The sequence below is a fragment of the Schistocerca americana genome, chromosome 8, assembly GCF_021461395.2.
Source record: "Schistocerca americana isolate TAMUIC-IGC-003095 chromosome 8, iqSchAmer2.1, whole genome shotgun sequence".
NCBI lineage: Eukaryota > Metazoa > Arthropoda > Insecta > Orthoptera > Acrididae > Schistocerca > Schistocerca americana.
In genome coordinates, this window is record NC_060126.1 from 66,707,934 (window position 1) to 66,729,513 (window position 21,580).

Sequence of the window (21,580 nt, forward strand, 5' to 3'; positions counted from 1 at the left end):
TATGTCTGTACCTTTGAAAGAGCCTCAGGCTGACAGGACCTTTTTTTTTTTTTTTGTGGTTTTAGGACGCACAACTTCAATGGTCATTAGCGCCCAGACTACGTTAGGAATGCACTGCGAGGCACAAGTTTAAAACAGCAACTAAAAGGGAAAACATGATAAAAGACAGACTGACAGGCACAGGATTAAAAAAAAACCAGCAGAATCAAATGTCCTTAGAGAGGTTTGTCAAGTTGATAAAATGAAGAACGCGAGCAGCTGCTCGTGGGTCATCCGCTAAAATGGCATCTAGAGTACATGGCAGGCCAAGATCAAGACGCAGTGTGTTAAAATCCGGACAGGACGTTAAAATGTGGCGGACCGTCAGCAATTGCCCACATGGGCAGAACGGCACCGGCGCAGCAGTCAGCAGATGGCGATGGCTGAACTGGCAGTGTCCAATTCGTAACCGGGCCAAAACGACCTCCTCTCACCGAGAAGGGTGTGAGGAGGACGTCCAAGCTGCGGGAAGAGGTTTCAAGGCCCGAAGCTTGTGGTCGGTAAGGGCAGCCCAATCGGCATGCCACAGCGATAAAATGCGCCGACAAATGATCCTGCTACAATCTGACGAAGGGACACAACAAGAAGCTGTCCGAGGCTGGAGGACCGCAGCCTTGGCCGTGGCATCTGCAGCTTCGTTCCCAGGGATACCGACATGGCCAGGAAGCTGAAAGGACTGACAGCCGTTGTGAGCAGGTGGTTATACACCGAACCAGTGGAATTCTACAAACAAGAAAATTTTAAACTTGGGCTTCAATGGAAGGAATGTACTGGAAGATGACATGCTGTATTGAAAAATAGATACAGGCATGAAGAATTCATACAGAACTGGAACTGCAATTGACAGCTTATAATGTATTAAATGATCTAAATGTTTAGTGGAGAACATAATAAATTTTAAATTTTAATTCTGTAACATGTGAATTCCTGGTTTTGGCAGTAACCTAATTTTGAATAAAAATTAACATTTTTGTTAATAGTTGAGTATTTTGTTTCATTCTGAAATTAAATATCATAACTTACAGAAGTAATAACATCTGATAATATTCATTGTTAAAAGCCAGTAAATCCACAATTTCCGAAACAAAAATACGAGTGTGTGCAATAATATTTAAGAAATAATAATAAATAATACTGGTCAGAGTCATGTGTGCATGAGGTGCACTTGCGTATGTGAATGCATATGTTTTCTTTTCTGAAAAGTATTTGGTCAAAAGCTAAATGTGTAACAGTCTTTTTCCTCTGTCTCTCTCTGTGTGTGTGTGTGTGTGTGTGTGTGTGTGTGTGTGTGTGTGTGTAAATTAACGTGTCATCTCTACACTGAGTAGGAAACTACCCTTTTCCTAATATTGTTCACAAATAATTACTACATATATGAAGAAATTTAACAGATCACAAGCAAGAAATTCCATAAAAGTAAAACAATATGTTAATCATGTGAAAAAGTTCATATTTCTCTTAGAGCAGCCGATTTCTAAAAGCATCTAATGTTAATGTATTTAGACAAAAACATTAAATGATTTTTCACGAGAATTTTGTTACGAAATTATTTAAAAAATGAAACTAATTCCAAAAACAATTTTTAATATGGAAGGAAATTTATTAATTGCTGAAACGTCATAAACATAACAGCCGTAACCACATGGCTCAGCATTTGTATGCCTCTGGTTGAGTATCTCTTACTATGCCTCAGCAGTTACTCCTATATTGCGACAATGAATTTTTGAGCAAATTTAATAAAAAATTTTACTTTAACTGAAACAGAATTATTTGCTTTTGTGCACCAAGCTCCTGGGATCTAAGTAACTGAATCAGCTAAGTAAAATATGCATTTTATGATGTTAAAAAAAGCTGTCACTTCGTAAATAAATTAAAGCACAAAATTAGTATTTCCATTTATACAGCTGACAAGTGCTTAAGTTTGAAATTAATACTATAAAAATGTGTTTATGGTAGTAGTGAACACATTTTACAATACATACTTTTGTTCTGAATAACAAAATGAAAATTCTGTAAACTAATGAAGTGTGTATCTTTAGTTCTACTCTAGTACTTGTGCTGCTTGCAATAATACCATTGAACTGCCAAATATTACATGCATCCAGAATGTCAAGTCTAAACTTTTTACAGTCCAAAACAAAAGAAAAAGTTACTAAATTATGATATTGACATGTCCGAAAACTTTGCATCCAAACAATATAATTGTACTGACACATTGAAGTACAGCTCTTCAGGTTATGCAGTAAGAGCTTAAAAAGATAGTTTATCAGAGTATTAGTACCTTGAATCCCATATCACGCATTTTGTTGACAGCAATACTGAGTGGGCTGGTGACTGGGAATTCTGCCTCCTCCACTTCTGTGCGGGCACAGTGCTCTTTATAGGGACCTAACATAACATACTGGTCACCCATCTCCTCCGTTGAGACATACGCTTTTGATCGCAAAACAGTGTAGATGCCACCCACTGAAAAACAAAACAACAGATGTTTGCTCTTTTATCAAACTCCTCAATGCTGAACACAAAAGCAATCGATAATTATGTGATGCTTGCTGTGAACTACATAGTTTAAAATATACACACTTATCCAAACTATCTGTCTCCAACATTTCAATACACAATTGAAATACTAGAGGCCTGAAGTTGTAACCAAGAAAATGTCATTTACAAACAATATGTCCTACCATGATTAACTACCAATAAGAGCTGCTTTTTAACTGGAATAAAGCAGACCCATCAGCAATATAAAATACTTAGAAGTATTCTGGCAGCTGTCTGTTTAATAAATATTCTGAAGCATTCTTCCCCTATGAGGCAATGCATGTGCAAATTCCTACAAATTACAGCCTGACAATGTATAACATTTCTGATAAGTGGAAAAAATATATCTAAAAATAAAGATGCTGTTACTTACCAAACGTGTGTACGTGTGTGTGTGTGTGTGTGTGTTATTGTCTCCTATCAAGATACCAACGCTTTCGTTTGGTAAGTAACAGCATCTTTAATTTTAGATATATTTTTCCCACGTGGAATGTTTCCATTATATTCATTTCTGATAAGTGTATAGATAAAAATGTACTTATCAAGTGGTGTCAGAACACACACATAAAAGACTGTTGTAATTGGCAAGCTTTCAGAGCCAGTGGCTCCTTCAGGCAGAAAGGTTAAACGGGAAGAAAGAAGGGTGAAGGAAAAGGACTGGAGAGGTCTAGGAAAAGGGGTAGATTTCGGGAAAGTCTCCCAGAACTACGGATCAGAAGAGACTTACCATATGGGATGAGAAGGAAAGACTGATTGTTGGGGATTGCCTCAACAGTCTTATATGTGCGTTGTGCTGCCACTTTTGTGTTTAGATTTTTTATCCAATTAAATAATTTTGTTAATAATTGATTGCTTTTGTTGGTATTTCTGATAAGTGAACCCATATATAAACACAAAGGTTTCTGTATTTTGACCCTCATCTTTTTGGGCACCAAATTTTAAGTTTCTGTGGCTATTTTGGCAATATTATCAACTTTTTTTGTATTACAGATCTGGTTACAATAGTAAATGAATCCAGTAAAATGATGTATTTACCCAAGGACAAACAAGATATATCTTTACTAGCATTATGTATTTTTTTTCTATTGAAGCTGTAACTATGTATGATGTATGGTTACCACTTTTAGCTTCCACATGCGATTATGTAGGTTGTTTATGTGACAGGTTTCAGACTATTAAATCTACACTGCAACTTGTGGGCTACTCTGGCAGGTACTGACACCAGTTAACTATCAAATGTAAAGAAACTGCTATACATTACAAACAAATAAAAACACTTTAATCACTTTGCACTTGCAGTCCTGTCAGCAAATCAATGCAGTGATAGAGATTTCTAACATTCAAGATAATTTCCAAATAGACTGTGTGGGCCCCCCTCTGCTGTTCATAATGAAATTTTATACTTCAATGCAAATGTCTATATAACATGCTGCAGGCAAACCCAAGGCAGAAAATCCCAATATTAAAAATTATTAACCACTACTATAATTTATCAGAAAATTTGAGCACAGAAATGCAAATTATAGTTAACACTCTTGTTCTCGTTAAATACGCCTAACCATGTGTAGTGAAGGACTACTCTTAAAATAGTAGATGTATCATGTGCTCAAAGGAAGAGCACACTGTCTCCTCACTGTACCGGTACTGACCTCATTTTGTCTGAAACGCGGGAGTCTCATCACACGGCCCAGCCCCCAGCACCACAAGGAGACCCAACCACTGCATCACAATTGACAGCACTGGGGTCACACAGTAGTATCTGACATGTACATGCCAATCCCTGTACGATTGCTTGACGTGGGAGTCATTGGAAAGCACTTTGTTTCACCCCTCAGGGTGCCGACTGTGATATTTGTGTGGTCTGAAGTGCAGGTAGTCACTTACAGGGGAGGACAGGGGTGAGGGTAACTATGATCCACCAAATGTAAGTATTTTAGTAAATGCATTTACAATTTTACATACGTATGCTGCCAATGACAAATCTGGCACAGTCTACAGGTAGAACCAACAAAGCTCAGCTGAGTAAGGAAAGGCAGAAATGAAGAGATCCTTCACTACGGCACAAAGTCTCCTTGCTGCAATTGATCAGAATTGGGGAACCTGTGTGCCAAGTTATAGTTCTCATACAGTACTTTAACACTGTTGTGAACAAATAGCCAGTATTTTCTATAGCACAGTAAAAACCAATTTTTACGTTGAAACAGTAATTAAATCAAGAGCCTAAGCTGTTGACAGGTGTTGATATACATCAACAGGGACAGTTGAAAATGTGTGCCCCGACCAGGACTCGAACCCGGGATCTCCTGCTTACATGGGAGATGCTCTATCCATCTGAGCCACCGAGGGCACAGAGGATAGTGTGACTGCTGGGATTTATCCCTTGCACGCTCCCCATGAGACCCACATTCCCAACATTCCCACATTCCCCACATTTGTAGTGCCCCTGCACATTACACTCATTACTCGCGGCATACAATCTTACAGAGTCCCATAAGAGTTCGGGCAATGTATGTGCATCCAGCACAGAAGGAGGTCAATGGCTGGTTAGCCTTAACTATATGAAGATGGAATCTGTTCTTTCGGACAGACCTAGAAGGTCCTTCTGTTGGGATGTAGTCACAGAAAGGGGACGTCTGAATTAGTTCAGAGCTCCTTAGGCAGTGAATACCAGGTAACTAATACTTTTAGGTCAAGTGCAGTGGCTCAGTTATGGTACCTGTGGTTTAGGCTCTCTGGGAAAAGATTTGGTAAATAATATAATTTAGTAGTTTTTGGGGATGCCTGGTACAGTTTTGGACTGCAACCTCAACCACACAAAGATGACACTGAGCACATCAGTGGAACTGCTCCTCTCACAAATATGAAGGTTGCTCCACTGTGAGCAATACAATAAGCCTTGGATGAAGGGGGAAAAAAAATTAATTATTCTGTGTAAAGAAAACTTACATTAAAATGACACATTCGACATCATTACAAAATGTCGTATTCATGATCTACGGAACAAGGATTAATGTAATGTAAACACAAAGATTCACGAGTCAATAGACTGTGGTGATCACACACAGGTATGATTGACATCTCACTCTTCACGTGGCATTTTTTTTTTTTTTTTTTTTTTTTTTTTGTGTGTGGTTTTAGGGCGCAAAACTTCTATGGTCATTAGCGCCCAGCCCGTGATGTAGAAAACAGGAAAAAAACGAAATTTAAAATCAGCAGCAATGGGAACAAAGACATAAAATTTGAGAAACTAAAGGCAGAAGGAATGCTTAAAAATCAACTATAGAAAGGGGGTGGTTGTCCCCCCAAAAAAAGGCTTCAAATGACTGACGTCATTTCACTGTCACTAATAAACTGTAGAACGCGGTCAGCTGAGCGCGTGTCATCTGCTAAAATCGACGATAGATCAGGCGATAGCTGTAGACGGGAGCGTAACGGATTAAAATAGGGGCATTCAATTAAAAGGTGTCTGACCGTCCACGGCTGAGAGCAGTGGGGACAGAATGGGGGAGGATCACCGCTTAAAAGATGTCGATGACTAAAAAGACAGTGCCCTATCCGGAGTCTAGCTAAAATTACCTCCTCCCGACGACGCGTTCGGGAGGAAGAGGTCCATGCGCAAGGAAGGGCTTTCACTTCCCGCAATTTATTATGGGGAAGTGTTGACCAATGCGCATGCCATAAATGAGCAACTTGGCGACATAAACCGCTACGTAGATCGGTAAACGGAAGAGACTGAATAGCTGGCCGAGGAAGAGAGACTGCAGCCTTGGCCGCTATATCGGCCGCCTCATTTCCACAGATACCAGCGTGTCCCGGGAGCCAGAGGAACGCCACTGAGACGCCCCCCAGGTGGAGCAAGCGCAGACAGTCCTGAATCCGGTGGACCAGAGGGTGCACAGGGTAAGGAGCTTGGAGACTTAGGAGAGAGCTGAGAGAATCTGAGCAGATTACGTACTGTATCCGCTGATGGCGGCGGATGTAGTGGACAGCCTGGTCAGGAAGCCGAAAGTGATTTGGGGTGTTGCCAACAATATAGGCACTCCCTACACCTAACGATGTTTTCGAGCCATCGGTGTAAATAAATGTGGCTTCCGTCATTTGTGCACATAGAGCAGCAAATGCCCGACGGTAAACAAGTGTAGGGGTACCATCCTTGGGAAATTGACATAGGTCTCTGAGCAAGTCGATCCGGGGACGGAGCCAAGGTGGTGCTGTACCCCAAGTTGTCAAGAAGGTTTTAGGAAAGCGGAAGGAAAGAGAATGAAGCAGTTGACGGAAGCGGACTCCCGGGGGTAGTAGGGAGGAGGAGCGGCCTGCATACCCTACATCAAAGGAGGCGTCGAAAAAAAGGTCATGGGCAGGATTAGCAGGCATGGAAGACAGATGGCTAGCTAGCATAACGACTCAGAAGGACTGCCCGCCGATTGGATAGCGGAGGTTCAGCAGTCTCAGCATAAAGGCTTTCCACAGGGCTGGTGTAAAAAGCTCCAGACACTAAACGTAATCCACGGTGGTGGATAGAGTCGAGACGCCGAAGAATAGACGGCCGAGCAGAGGAGTAGACTATGCTTCCATAATCCAATTTCGAGCGCACTAAGGCGCGATAGAGGCGGAGAAGGACCACTCGGTCCGCTCCCCAAGAGGTGCCATTCAGGACACGGAGGGTGTTAAGGGAACGCAGACACCGAGCCGAAAGATAGGAAACGTGGGAGGACCAGCACAGTTTTCTGTCAAACATAAGACCCAAGAATTTAGCGACGTCGGAAAACGGAAGGTTGACAGGACCTAGATGTAAGGAAGGCGGAAGAAACTCCTTACGTCGCCAAAAATTAACACAAACGGTCTTACTGGGTGAGAAACGGAAGCCGGTTTCGACGCTCCACGAGTGGAGGCGATCGAGACATCCTTGAAGACGTCTTTCAAGAAGGCTGGTCCGTTGAGAGCTGTAGTAGATCGCAAAATCGTCCACAAAGAGGGAGCCCGAGACATCAGGAAGGAGACAATCCATAATTGGATTAATGGCGATGGCAAACAGTACAACACTCAGCACGGAGCCCTGGGGTACCCCGTTTTCTTGGGAGAAAGTACGGGAGAGAGTAGTGTTCACCCGCACCCTAAATGTGCGCTCTGCCATAAATTCGCGAAGAAAAAGGGGCAGCCAGCCTCGAAAGCCCCAAGAGAACAGTGTGCGGAGGATGCCTGTCCTCCAACAGGTATCGTATGCTCTCTCCAGATCAAAAAATATTGCTACCGTTTGGCGTTTCCGGAGAAAATTGTTCATGATATAAGTGGAGAGAGCAACAAGATGGTCAACGGCAGAACGATGTTGTCGGAATCCGCATTGGGCTTGTGTTAAAAGACTGCGGGATTCCAGCCACCAAGCTAAACGGTAATTCACCATACGCTCCAAAACCTTACAGACACTACTCGTGAGAGAAATGGGGCGATAGCTAGAGGGGAGATGTTTGTCCTTTCCAGGTTTCGGAACGGGGACGACAATAGCTTCCCGCCATCGCCTGGGAAAGGTACTGTCGGTCCAAATTCGATTATAAAGGCGAAGGAGGTAACGCAGGCTATGGGTTGATGGGTTGACGGTCATCGAATGTCGCTAGAGACGAAAGATGTGTCCAATCGGCTTGGGCAAACTTCCAGCGTCGCGAGCGCATATATGGCAGTTGAGGCTGCAGTCTAAGAACACATGGAAAGTGGTCACTCGAGTGTGTATCATCAAGGGCGAACCATTCGAAGCGCCGAGCTAGCGGAACAGTACCGACCGCAAGGTCCAAATGAGATAAATTTGCCGTGGAGGCAGACAAAAATGTGGGGACCCCAGTGTTGAGGCAGACTAGATCCACTTGGTGGAAGACGTCTAGCAATAGTGAGCCACGTGGACAAGGATGTGGAGATCCCCAAAGCGGGTGGTGGGCATTGAAGTCCCCAACCAGCAAATAGGGGGGTGGAAGCTGATCAAGAAGATGAAGGAGATCAGCTCGTGCCAGTGGTGTGGACGATGGAATGTATACCGTACATAGAGAGAACGTGTATCCAGAAAGGGAAAGACGGACGGCGAAAGCTTGGAAGGAACTGTTTAAGGGGATTGGGTGATAATGGAGAGTATCATGGAGCAGAATCATGAGTCCTCCATGGGCTGGAGTGCCTTCAACAGAGGGGAGGTCATATCGGACGGACTGAAAATGAGGGAGAACAAAGCGGTCATGGGGACGCAGCTTTGTTTCCTGAAGACAGAAGATAACCGGCGAGTAGGATCGTAAGAGGATTGACAATTCATCCCGATTAGCGCGAATGCCGCGAATATTCCAGTGGATAATGGACATAGGGTGAACAGAAAATGGAGAAACGTGACCAAGGGTGCTGTCAACTCAACGACTGCTCAGAGCTTGCGACCGACAGCATGGAATGGCATTCAGTCGAAGGCAGAAGATCCTGATCCATAGGTTGGTCAGGAGCAGCTCCTGCCACCAACGATCGGCCAGTTGACCGGCCACCAGCAGTGCGCCTCGGCGACACAGAAGATGGCCGAGGGCGATTTCCGCCAGGTGGTGCTGTAGTTGGGACACGCCTTGGCGGAGAAGGAGAGGAACTGTGTTTCTTCGTAGCCTTCTTGGAGGTATGATGTTTAGATGAAGGAGGAACTGATGGTTGTGAAGTTGCAGTACGTAAAAACTCTTCACGAGAATGCTCTTTTTTCGAAGACTTGGCGTCTGACTTTTGGGCTCGAGATTTAGCAGAACCCGACGAAGGGTGAGCCATAGAGTGGGCAGGCGAAAGTGGTGAGGTTGAACGGGCGATCTTTGCGCTGGCCGATCTGACAACCGTGGTACTAAATGTGAGGTCGCAAGTCTGCGTGGCCGCCTCCTTTGTTGGCCGAGGAGAAGCAAGGACAGTGCTGTATTTTCCTTTCTGAGGCACGGTGGGCTGTCGACTGGCGAGTAACTTTCGAGCAGCAAAGGTCGACACCTTTTCCTTTACTCTGATCTCCTGGATGAGCTTTTCATCCTTAAAAACGGGGCAATCTCGAGAGGAAGCAGCGTGGTCACCCATACAGTTGATGCAGTGAGGGGATGGAGGTGGACAAGCACCCTCATGGGCATCCTTGCCACACGTAACACATTTGGCCGGATTGGAACAGGACTGGCTGGTGTGATTGAACCGCTGACATCGATAGCAACGCGTAGGGTTTGGGACATAAGGGCGAACGGAAATTATCTCATAGCCTGCTTTGATTTTTGATGGGAGTTGAACTTTGTCAAATGTCAAGAAGACAGTGCGGGTTGGAATGATGTTCGAGTCAACCCTTTTCATAACCCGATGAACAGCGGTGACGCCCTGGTCAGACAGGTAGTGCTGAATTTCCTCATCAGACAATCCATCGAGGGAGCGTGTATAAACGACTCCACGCGAGGAATTTAAGGTACGGTGCGGTTCCACCCGGACAGGGAAGGTGTGGAGCAGAGAAGTACGCAGCAATTTTTGAGCCTGGAGGGCACTGTGTGTTTCTAACAATAGGGTACCATTCCGTAATCTGGAACAAGACTTTACAGGACCCGCAATTGCGTCGACACCTTTCTGAATAATGAAAGGGTTGACCGTGGAAAAGTCGTGACCTTCGTCAGACCGGGAAACAACAAGGAACTGTGGCAACGATGGAAGAACCGTCTGTGGCTGAGACTCAGTGAACTTACGTTTGTGAGCAGACATAGTGGAAGGTGAGGAAACCATTGCGGAAGAATCCCCCATGATTACCGGCGTCTCCGATGGCGCGCTCCTCCCTTGTGGGGGCCCTCACCGAGGGCACACCCGCCTTAGGTGATTGTTCACACCTCAGGTCACACCTCCCGACAAACGGACGGAGGGACCAATCGGCACTTTCGGAAGGTATCAGCTCGGGTAATCACCCCTCCCTGGGCCTGGCCGTTACCAGGGGGTACGTACGTGTCCTACCTGTCTACCCGGGGCGGGGAATTACGCGTTAACCCGTCACCGGCTACGCAAGGAAGCGCGTGGGTCGGCCTTCAGACACGCACAGGGAGGAAGAAAGAGACAGGGAAAGGAAAGAAGAGAGGTCTCAAACGCCGCAGCGGAGAAAAGGGTAAAGAGAAGAGGTAAAGAGAAGAGGTAAGGAAAAGAGAAGGACGAAGAAAGATGAAGACATACAAGCAAGGAAGGCGAAGAGTGCGGTACATTTACAAGCGTCCGTCTCCGGACGTAGGCACAAACCATACTCCCCAGGGGGGGAGAAGGGGAAGGAAAGAGCCAGAGGTGAGGGGGGGGGGGGGGGGCGAAGACGGGGGATGGGGAAGGATACGGAAAGGGAAGGTATGCAGCCCGGAAAGGAAGGAAGGCCACATTAGCTCGGGGTCCCGTGCTCGCTACACACGTATCCACAAAAGAGTTGTGGATCCCCTGGGGGGCTTCACGTGGCATGGTCTACATCTTAATCAACAAAAAATGTAAAATAAAGTCCCTAGCAATATACCTCAGTGGATATTGCACTGAACATCTGTTTGAATGCTGAATTTCAGTAACAAACTTGGAAACATATGAGACAGCATGTGTGAATACAGACTTTCCTGGTATATACTAGTGATCAAAAGCTAATTGATTTCAAGCCAGGTGACAGTATTCAGATACTGTGATGCCATTGTACCATCACAGTGCCACCAAACTGGAAATCCGAGAGATTTTCATCAAAAGAAAATAGCAGTTCTGATAGTTCATGGCCCCACCACCATGGAAATACTCTAAATTCCACTAACCAGTTAGATCAGGTATTTGGTGAAAAAAGTTCTTTTCCATCACGACAATGCACCAGCACACACCTCAGCAGTTGTGGTCGCAAAATTAATGGAAGTAAGATTCCAACTCATTTCACATCCCCATATTCTCCAGACTTTGCTCCCTCAGACTACTGCTTGTTCCCAAATTTGAAGAAATGACTGGCAGGACAAAGATTTTATTCAAACAAGGAGGTGATTGCAGCAACTAATAGCTATTTTGCAGACTTGGACAATTCCTATTATTCAGAAGGGATCAACAAATTAGAACAGGACTGGACGAAGTGTATAAGTCTAAAAGGAGACTATGTCGAAAAATAAAAAAGGTTTACCCCAAACACGTAAGTAGTTTCTATTTTTGCACGGACTTTTCAAACGCCCCTCGTAAGTGTGTGTGAAGATTTCAATATAGATGTCATCTCAGATAGCTCTGATCGAGGGCACCTGGAGCTACTGATGCCCATATTTTGGTTCACCCCAACATTAACATTCACAACAAGAATGGAAAAGCATAGCACAATAGTGATTGCTAATTTCTTTCCAGATCCATATGTCTTTAATGAAAAAGATGTCAGCTCCATAATAAGCAGTTTATCTGGTCATGAAGGTCAAATTAGTTGGCTGGTTGGTTGGTTTGTTTCAAAGAGGAGGGAGATGGGTTGGGTTATTTGGGGGAGGAGACAAGACAACGAGGTCATCCGTCTCATGGGATTAGGGAAGGAAGTCGGCTGTTTCCTTTCAAAGGAACCTTCCCAGCATTTGCCTGGAGCGATTTATGGAAATCATGGAAAACCTAAATCAGGTTGGCCAGATGCAGGTTGAACCCTCATCCTCCCAAATGAGAGTCCAGTGTGCTAACCACTCTCCCACCTCACTTGAAGAGGGGGAGAGACTAAACTGCTATGTCATCAGTCCCTCATTCCAATTAAAATAATTCCATGAGGGTGGGAGTAAAATAACTGAGACATACAAAACACAGCTGGAAGAAAGGAGAGAACCACAAGAATGACAAAGGCAACAAACACTAAAAATGGACAAATTCAGACAAGAAAACCACAGAGAGATCCAAGAAACATGTAGAAGAGATCAAAATAAGAGAGCAGATTACCATGGCTGACACACCATGAGAATAGAAAGGAGAAGTCAGCCACTCCGCAACACATTAAAATCTTCAGTAGGGTGGAGGACACAAAGGGATGAAAGAAATGCGCTAAAACTTAGATCAAATGATAAAACCCATCCTCAGGAATAAAACAGAAAACTAAAGCTGCTGTTGAGGCATTGTCGCCCAACACCAAAGGTAGGGTGCTGGGAAAGTTAAAAGTCCACCGCAGAGAGGCTAAAACTGGGCAGTCCAGCAAGAGGTGGACAACCATCATTTGTGAGCTACAGCGACACCGAATTGGGTCCTCGCAACGGAGGAGGTAACCATGCATTAGCCACATAGGGCCAATGCAAACCTAGCAGAGGGCAACTAATTCCCTGAGAGAGGACCGCTTGGAAGACTTCCACACATTCGTAGTCTCCGTAATAACATGCAGTTTGTTGTGCGTACTGTTATGCCATTCTGTCTCCCAAGGCCGAAAATCCATGTGGCATAAGACAGGACGCAGGTCAGTTTCGGAGATTCCAATCTCCAGAAGTGGTTTCCGTGTAGCCTGTTTGGCCAGCCTGTCAGCCAGTTTGTTGCCTGGGATTCCGACGCGTCCTGGGGTCCACACAAACACCACCAAATGATGGGACCTGTTGTGTACATAGTTCCGCGTAGTCAGTGTGTACATAACTTTCCCACTAGAGCACGCCCCGCTAAGCAAAACAGCGCAGGCGCAGCGCTCGTCCGTCTCTGCACTACGAGATGGCACTGCCTTAGAGACGGACCAAATTCTGCTTCCGCCAATACGCATATTAATGTGTAACGCAGCCAATGAGATTGCTGCTAACATAGAACCTTTTCTCCTCTCGGATCACACTCGCGTAGCGATACCTGAAAGCGCGAGGTATTATAACGAGTGTACAGACCTCCGATTAGTCAGTCTGCATTTATCTGCACCTGTCTGTACCAGTCTACATTAGTCTGTACCAGTCTATAGTCAATTTTCAGTCTGCGCCTAATAAGATTACCATATTCCTGTACATAGCCATGAAGATAAATGTATAGTCACTTTGTCAAGTATCCGAGATATGTAAGAATAAGATTGACATACCAAGAGCAAAGGAACTTCAGATTGTCAATTGTAAATGGCATCCAGAATCAAGTTAAATAAGGTTTATGCTTGTTATTATTTTAATAAATGTGTGTGAAAATTAATCAAGTTCTGTTTAAAGTTGGTAATCGTCAATCTGCTACTCTAAGCATGCAAGTGGCATTTCTATCGTGTGACCTAACGGCAGAAGATAAACACACCACGATAAGACCACAAGACATATTGCTGACACTCGCCTGCTTCGTTAGAGCAACGAGTCAAATAATCTGATGGTGTGTGTACCGAAGGTCTTACAGTACGCACACCACAGGACCATTCCAGGACACAGATGGACTCCTGAATGGACACTATCAAAGGATGGCGAGGGTAGCACTGACCGATAGCTTGTAGGCTGCTCAAGGAGTCAGTACACAGAAGAAATGACTCGCCATGGCATAAGCGGATGTGCTCAAGACCATGAGATATGGCCACCAGCACTGAAGTGAAAACACTGCAGCCATCTGGCAAGGAGTGCTGTTCAATATGTCCTCCATGAAAACCCACAAAGCCTTCGTGACCATCAGCCATCAACCCATCAGTGTAAAACACTTCATGGCCCTGGTACATGTCGAGAATCGAGAGAAAGTGATAATGGAGAGCTGCAGGGTTAACGGAGTCCTTAGGGCCATGCTAAAGATCCAGAAGAATCTGCAGCCCATGTGTACACCACGGAGATGTACGTGAATGGACCTCAAGGAGAGGTGGTAAGGGAAGGACTCCAGCTCAGACAGAAGGGACTGAATGCGAACCACAATCGGAAGCCCTGACCCGGGCTACCGATACGGGAAATGAACTGCCATGTTTGGGAAAAGGAGAGTGTAATTCGGATGTACAGGAGAACTACTAACTTGAGCAACATAACTGGCCAGCAATTGTGCACACCTAACGTTCAATGGAGTGTCTCCAGCCTCCAGCATGATACTGGTACCTGAACTGGTCTAAAAGCTCCTGTCACTACATGAATGCCACAGTGGTGCACTGGGTCAAGTAAACCCAACACTAAGGGCACCGCTGAACCATAAACCAGACTCCCATGATCAAGGCAGGATTGAACAACAGCTCTGTAGAGCTGCAGCAGTGTAGAGCAATCTGCACCCCAGTTGGTATTGCTCAGGCAGCAGAAGGCACTGAGATGCTGCCAGCACTTCCGCTTAAGCTGATGAAGGTGAGGTAGCATCGAAAACCAGTCCTAAGAAACAACTTGCCTCCACTACAGTGAGTGGATCATCATTAAGGTAAAGTTCTCGTTCTGGATGAACGGTGCTATGTTCACAGAAATGCGCGACACACGGCTTCACAGCTGAAAACTAGAAGCCGTGCGCTAGAGCCCATGACTGCACCTTGTGAATGGCTCCCTGCAGTTGCCACTCAGCAACACCAGTACTGGTAGAGCAGTACGAAATGCAGAAGTAATCCGCATTCAGAGAAGGTGAGACTGAAGGCTCTACAGCTGCTGCTAGACCGTTAATAGCCACTAAAAATATAGACACACTCAATATGGAGTCCTGTGGAACACCATTCTCGTGAATACGGGGGGAAGTATGGGAGGCACCAACTTAGACATGGGAAGTATGGAGCGACAAAGTTTTGGATAAAAATAGGGATTGGGCCGTGGAGAACTAACTCATATAATGTGGCAATGATACGATGTCACCAGGTGGTGACACATGCCTTACGTAAGTCAAAAAAGATGGCAACCAGATGTTGGCATCTGGAAAAAGCTGTTCAGATGGCAAACTCATGGGACACAAGATTATCAGTGGTAGAGCGACCCTGGCAGAAGCCACCCTGACATGTAGCCAGTAGGCCACATGACTCCAGGACCAAACACAACTGCTGACACATCATACATTCCAGCACCTTACAAAGAAAGTAGGTGAGGCTGATGGGTCGGTAACTAACCACATCAAGCGGGTTATGACTGGATTTGAGCACCAGAATGATGGTGCTCTCCCGCCATTGCGATGGAAAGACACCATCGCACCAGATCCAGCTGAAGATGATGAGATGTCACTTGTAGTCAGATGAGAGATGTTTCATCATGTGACTGTGGATCCAATCTGGCCCAGGAGCTGTGACGGGGCAATGTGCAGGGGCACTGAGGAGCTCCCACTCTGTAAATGGGGCGTTATAGGGTTCACTGTGCCATGTGGTGAATGAGAGGACTTCCCTTTCCATCTACCATTTGAGGGTGCGAAAGGCTGGTGTGTAGTTCTTGGACACCGAGGCTCGAGCATAGTGCTCAGCAAAGTGCTCGGCAATCGTGTGTGCGTTGGTAGACAATACGCCATTGATGTTAATGCCAGGGACACCTGTTGGGGTCTGGTACCAAAAAACACGTCTGATCTTCATCCAGACTTGGGAAGGTGACGTATGGCACCCAATGGTCGACACATAGCCCTCCCAACATGCCTGTTTCCATCTTTCTACAAGCTGGCCACAGAGCCGCTTAAAGGCTATTAGGTGCTCCAGGGAAGGGTGCGACTTATGTCACTGTAAAGCTCACCAACACTCTTTAATTGCCTCAGCGACTCCTGGTGACCACCAAGGGACCGTCTTTTGGCTGGGCACCCTAAAGAACGAGGGATCTGGTTTTCTGACACATTGAAGTGATCTGCTCAACGACAACATCAGTGGCACCATGTGGGGGAGATTCTGAGGCAACAGCAGAGGTGAAGGCTTCCTAGTCTGCCTTGTTTAAAGCCCATCTGGGTAGGCGTCTGTGGGCACGATGCTGGGGGAGTGACAGGAAGATGGGAAAGTGGTCACTACTGCACAGGTCGTCATGTGTTCTCCAGTCGATAGATGGGAGAAGGCCAAGACTGCAAACCAAGAGATCAATGGCCGAACATGTGCCACACTAAAATGTATGGGGGCACCTGTATTTAAGAGGCAGAGGTCGAATTGTGACAGTAAATTTTCGACGTCCCCACCTCAGCCACTAAGCACGGCACCACCGCACAAGGGGTTATGGGCATTAAAATATAGTCGCTACAGTTCCAGTAATATCACTTATAGCCATGGATGGCAGGGGTCCACACTGCCGGGAACCAGGTTTCCTGGAAGGCAATGTAGAAAGCAAGGTGTAAAGCTTAACAGCTGCTGTAGCTCAGCCAGGTGGTGGAAAAAACCGCCGCAATTCCTCTGGAGGATTACATGAGTGTGATACTGGGAAGGCATGAAACAATGAGGCAGTCTACGCCTCAGTGTCACCTGCTGCCACCACACGCCACAATCTCCACCCCACATGGTTCCAACAAAGCACAGAACCCACAAAGGGTCAGTGAGTGAGTATCAGTAAAATAAGATTCCTGGAGAATGACACAAGCTGTGGAGTGAAAGGAAATAAGGGCTTTCAACTCCAGAAGGTGATGGAATTATTCCCTATAATTCCATCGAATAAGCTCAGAATGTGGAACCACATTGGAGGAAAACAGGCCAATGCTGGACACACCACTGGGTAACTACCCATCATCAAGAAGGACAGGGCGATGTCGACAAACGAGAGCTCAGGGTAATGTTGAGAGGGTGAAGTCAGCATCTCCAGGGGGATCAAAGAGACACTGTCCCAAGAATTATGTTTTTTCTCCTACTCCTCTTACACAGGGGTAGCAGGGTAGGGCTCGGAGAGGGAGCAGTCTTCAGCTATATCAGACTGAAGAGAGTAGGAGACTTTGGGGTACATAGACTATGGATCCTGCTGTGACTCGTGGCAGCGGGTCTCTGGGCGGGGGGGACGCCAGGAGGAGGGGACCCAGGACAGCGCACCATCACCAGCAAGCAGATACTTCCCCAGCCAGGTAGGGGGAGTGGCACCCAGAGGGGAGGGCATGGGAACCACAGCAGGGGGAGATGGGATTGGAATAACAAGCTGGGGAAAACAAAAATGACTTGAGACTTCATTGGTGATAGGACATACAGTTTCATGTCACACTGATAAACCAAAACCTTCACTTCCTTTGGTAGGTCCCCCACCCCTCCCCCCCAAATGCCAAAATAAAAGTGCCAGTACCGATGTGATTGTGGTTTCTTGTTACATGCCAGACAGAGATCAGATAAGTTACCACTACAGTACATAACTCCAGTCTGTATTGTGAACAAGTCTTCATAAAAATTATTATCTGTGTTTATATTTGTAACATCAATTTTAACAGAAATGAAGTATATTTCTGAAACTGATTTAACAAGAATGTATGGACACTAACAAGGTAGTCCTGTACAACACTAAATAATTATATGAGAACAAATAATTATCTGAGAACAAATAATTATCTGAGAACAAATAGTAACTGTCTAAACTGTAATAGCCTTCATCCATTGCTTGATTGAGCACCAGCCCCTCACATGGTCTGAGTAAACCAATGATGTCATTTATCATAACTGCAAGAGGTCACCTCCAATACACTTTAACTTTATATTCTTCTGTAAGTAAAAATGCAAATGTTCAGGCATTGTGTGAAAACTTCATAAGCAATTACTTGTCACAGAGGCAGATGAGCGAGTTTAAAATCTTTCTGCAGTGCAAAATTTTCTAAGATGCGAATAGTTTGGTGGCAGTTCCCTGTACAATTGTGCGACAAGAACCCATGACAAAAGTCATTACGTTTGTTGTTAATGAGCCTGTATTCTTAGATCATGTAGGCAACTGTTATTCTTTCATTAGTATTGGAGTGTTTATGTGTGTATTAAAATGACTCAATAACTATTATGAAAAACTGTATTCTAACAGAGGTATGAGGGTAGCATGTAATTGATGGGGTCTGGCAAGCATTGACTTCCGTGCTGTATTCTTGAATGTAATTATTTAACTAACTTCCCCTGCAGTAAGTTCCAAGAAACTTATGAAATGACTCTCCAAAATCTATTTCTCCTCTCATAACTAAATGTTTGTACTCTCATTTCTTTTAGGCCTGGGCAGCACTTACTGCATCATCGAGTAATGTAAATTCAATGAATGGCTATTTAAAATTTATTTGGAGTCTTTATTTATTTATTTATTTCTTGAACTTTGTTGCATTCTGCAAGTTGGTTCCTAAACTTTTAAACTAAGAAAATTAAGAATATTCTCTGAGTCCTCCAGTCACTCACTCAAACAAAACTGCTTATTCTTCTGGGAGGTTAAAAAAATAACTTCAGAAGTAGCATTTGGACAGAATACTACAAAAGACACCAATCAATGTAATGGCATTTCAGCTGGGTTAGGGTTACTACTCACACCCCCTCCCCTAGCATGCCAGCAAAAATTATACACATTGAAATCATTCCCAAAGCAGTTATAAGGGGGGCAGATGTCATTAAGCTTTAAATTTTCATGCAAAGGAGTCAAGAACAAAAAGTTACATAACCAGCAAAATATGGCCTTGGCATTTAGCCCACTGGTCATGCCATATTAAAACAAGGTCACTGAGACACTGCCAGAGAAAAACAAGACCAACAAAAATAGTTGGTGGTGTTCACCAGTTACACGCAGTGTAACGATGTGTACAGAAAACACCTCCCATTTAACAGTGATGGCAGTTTCTTAACATAAATGTAACAACTAGGACCAGCAATTAGGAATTAAACATTATGGTTAATGGCAACAGTATGATAAAGTAACAGGAAATGTGTGTGAACAAGACTATGAGTACAACTGATGTGAATCTGGGCTATGGGCAAAACACTAAAGTTTTAACAACAGGCCCACATTTCACAAACTTTTCTACTACATGACCATTTCACATTCTAAGCTCATGTTCTAGTGACAAAATAGATACTAAAGCCACAATTTAAATCATGTACAATAAAAGTTTGAGAGACCCTGTGCAAGTGTGTTCCCTTATAGAGTAACATAGTACATTTTTTGTTAGGGATTTTAATAGAGGAATGATGACAATCGAGGAGGGTGAGGGGGCTTACATATTCACTTGTTTGGCATTAGAATTCTATTTCACATGAATAAAAAACATCATAATAGAAACAATACATTTTAGAAATTGAATATGTACCTTTGTTTGCAACTTCCCATGCTGTTTCAAATGTCCACCGATTCTCGAGGGCTGCGGAGTGGCCTCTGTCCAGGAAAGACAGAAGTTGGTTTTGACTTTCTACACGATAAAACCGTCGAGAGGCCCGTTCCTTTGACATGGTGATCTGTTATACCCCGCCTGTGAAGAAAAAAAAGCTGTACCGGTATACCGTTTATGGTCAGGCATGCAATGTCAACCAGTAAACATTCTAGTCACCACATGCTGTTAACACTGTATCCAAAGCTACCCTGCATATTGCTTGCAAACAATTTCAGTTTACCGTACAACTCCCTTCGCCGCCTTCCTCTCCATCATACCTGTTGCAAACAATTGTACACGAAAATCAGAAAATTGTTCATGAATGGATGTTTCAACTCTCTTCATTCGGCAAATAACAGATTTGTCTGATGCAGAGTAACCATTTGAAATGCATTCTTTCACGATCTCGACATCAACACATAGCCTATATTTAAGCTGTGTAAAAATACCGGCGAGTGCAAGTGAGTCGAACGTGGGCAAATTACTGCACGTACAGATCCTGTAGGGGGAGGGGGGGGGGCGGCAATACGCATCAGCATACAGCTGACAAAATGTTTTTAATACAACACGTTTAATATGTGTGATCAGTGGTGCACGAATACACTCTCGCCAAAGTGTAGTAAAACCAACCGGCTTTGGCCACGAAGCCCAGAGTAATGGGCAGACCTCCCTTAAACAACACGCGCAGATTCGTGAAATACAACAATCCCACAGAAGAAGTAACAACACGTTTTCACTACCACGGCTTTTCTTTTTACCTTACCTGCAAAACAAGTCGTATTTCAGCCCAACTGTACGTCGGCGTGCGCTTGAACAGTCATAAATTACGTGGCTGCTGGGCCGTTACCGAAATGATTCGCAAATGATCACGCAACTTAAATTTCTACGCCGACGCACAGTACCATGAGGTTACCGCACCACAGAGTTCGTCTGAAGGTCACATGGGCCACAACAACAAACCCGCTCCGGACGTCGTATGAGTTAGACAGATCTTGGTTCTCCCATACCCCTGCAGAGGACTCTGTTACTCGCGCATCTCGGGACAGCGGCAAAGAGGTGGCCTCAAATCGCATTTCGGGACGGATCGCTGTTCTCAGTGCTACAAAGTGCGTGGTATTGGCTACTTTTCATTGGACCAAATGTTAGGTTTTCCTTTCGTTCAGTTGCTTACTAGCTTCTGTGTGAGTGTCTGAGTATAATCTTATTTTCACTTGATTTGTTACACATAGCGTGACATAAACTTATTTTTTTAGGCTGCTTCCGTGACTTTAAATTATAGATTAATAAACACGGCGTAATCACTAAATATTAACTTACCAATTACAATGCGTTTCGGAGGTTTTGCTTCATCAGCAGATAACGATTTTTTTGCGTCACAGACGAATGGCCCAGACTTGTTATGTCGAAACGTGTTAGTCAACACAGAAAAAAATCTGTATGCAAACCTTTAGCTGTCCGCATGAATTGGAAGTCGCTCAAAACCACGATAAACCGCATGGTACCGCACTTGAAACTGCCTGGTGTACAGCCCTGAATCCTCTCTCGCCGCATTCTCGCATTGCTTCCATCGCTTTTGGGATACGTCCGATGGTTCGCCGACTGAAAGCGGTCGAAAAATATTTTATCTGTCACTTCCGTTCCAAACTGGTAAGAAGTCAAAACAAATCGACTTAGTTCCATAGTTAAAAGATTAAGTGCAGTGGAGCAGATGCAGTGTGGAGTGATCGTATGGCATTGTTGGCCGGGATGTCCCAGACGGGTTTGGCCGCCAAGTGCAAGTCTTATTTCAGTCGGAGCCACATTGGGCGACTTGCGGCCGGTGATGAGGGTGAAATGATGATGATGACAACACAACAACCAGTCCCCGAGCGGAGCAATGCTGCTGGGAATGCAACCCGGGCCCCGTGCGTGGGAG

General features: G+C 44.7%; 1 protein-coding gene across 2 annotated transcripts in view; it reads right to left on the bottom strand.

Moving 5' to 3' along the window:
• The window catches only part of LOC124544626 (glycogen [starch] synthase), a 133,844-nt gene extending 113,196 nt beyond the window's left edge, over positions 1-20,648 (bottom strand). The window contains exons 1-3 of one of the 2 annotated variants that reach the window (XM_047123227.1): positions 20,429-20,648; positions 19,606-19,764; positions 2,321-2,505 (exon numbers count right to left, since the gene is read on the bottom strand). In XM_047123227.1, coding sequence (XP_046979183.1) covers positions 2,321-2,505; positions 19,606-19,744 — 324 coding nt within the window. In that variant the 5' untranslated portion in view covers positions 19,745-19,764; positions 20,429-20,648. Of the gene's footprint in view, positions 1-2,320; positions 2,506-19,605; positions 19,765-19,943; positions 20,067-20,428 lie in introns of those variants that run through there. The other variant, XM_047123229.1, reaches the window with a different exon arrangement.
• Between the last annotated feature and the right edge of the window lie 932 nt (positions 20,649-21,580).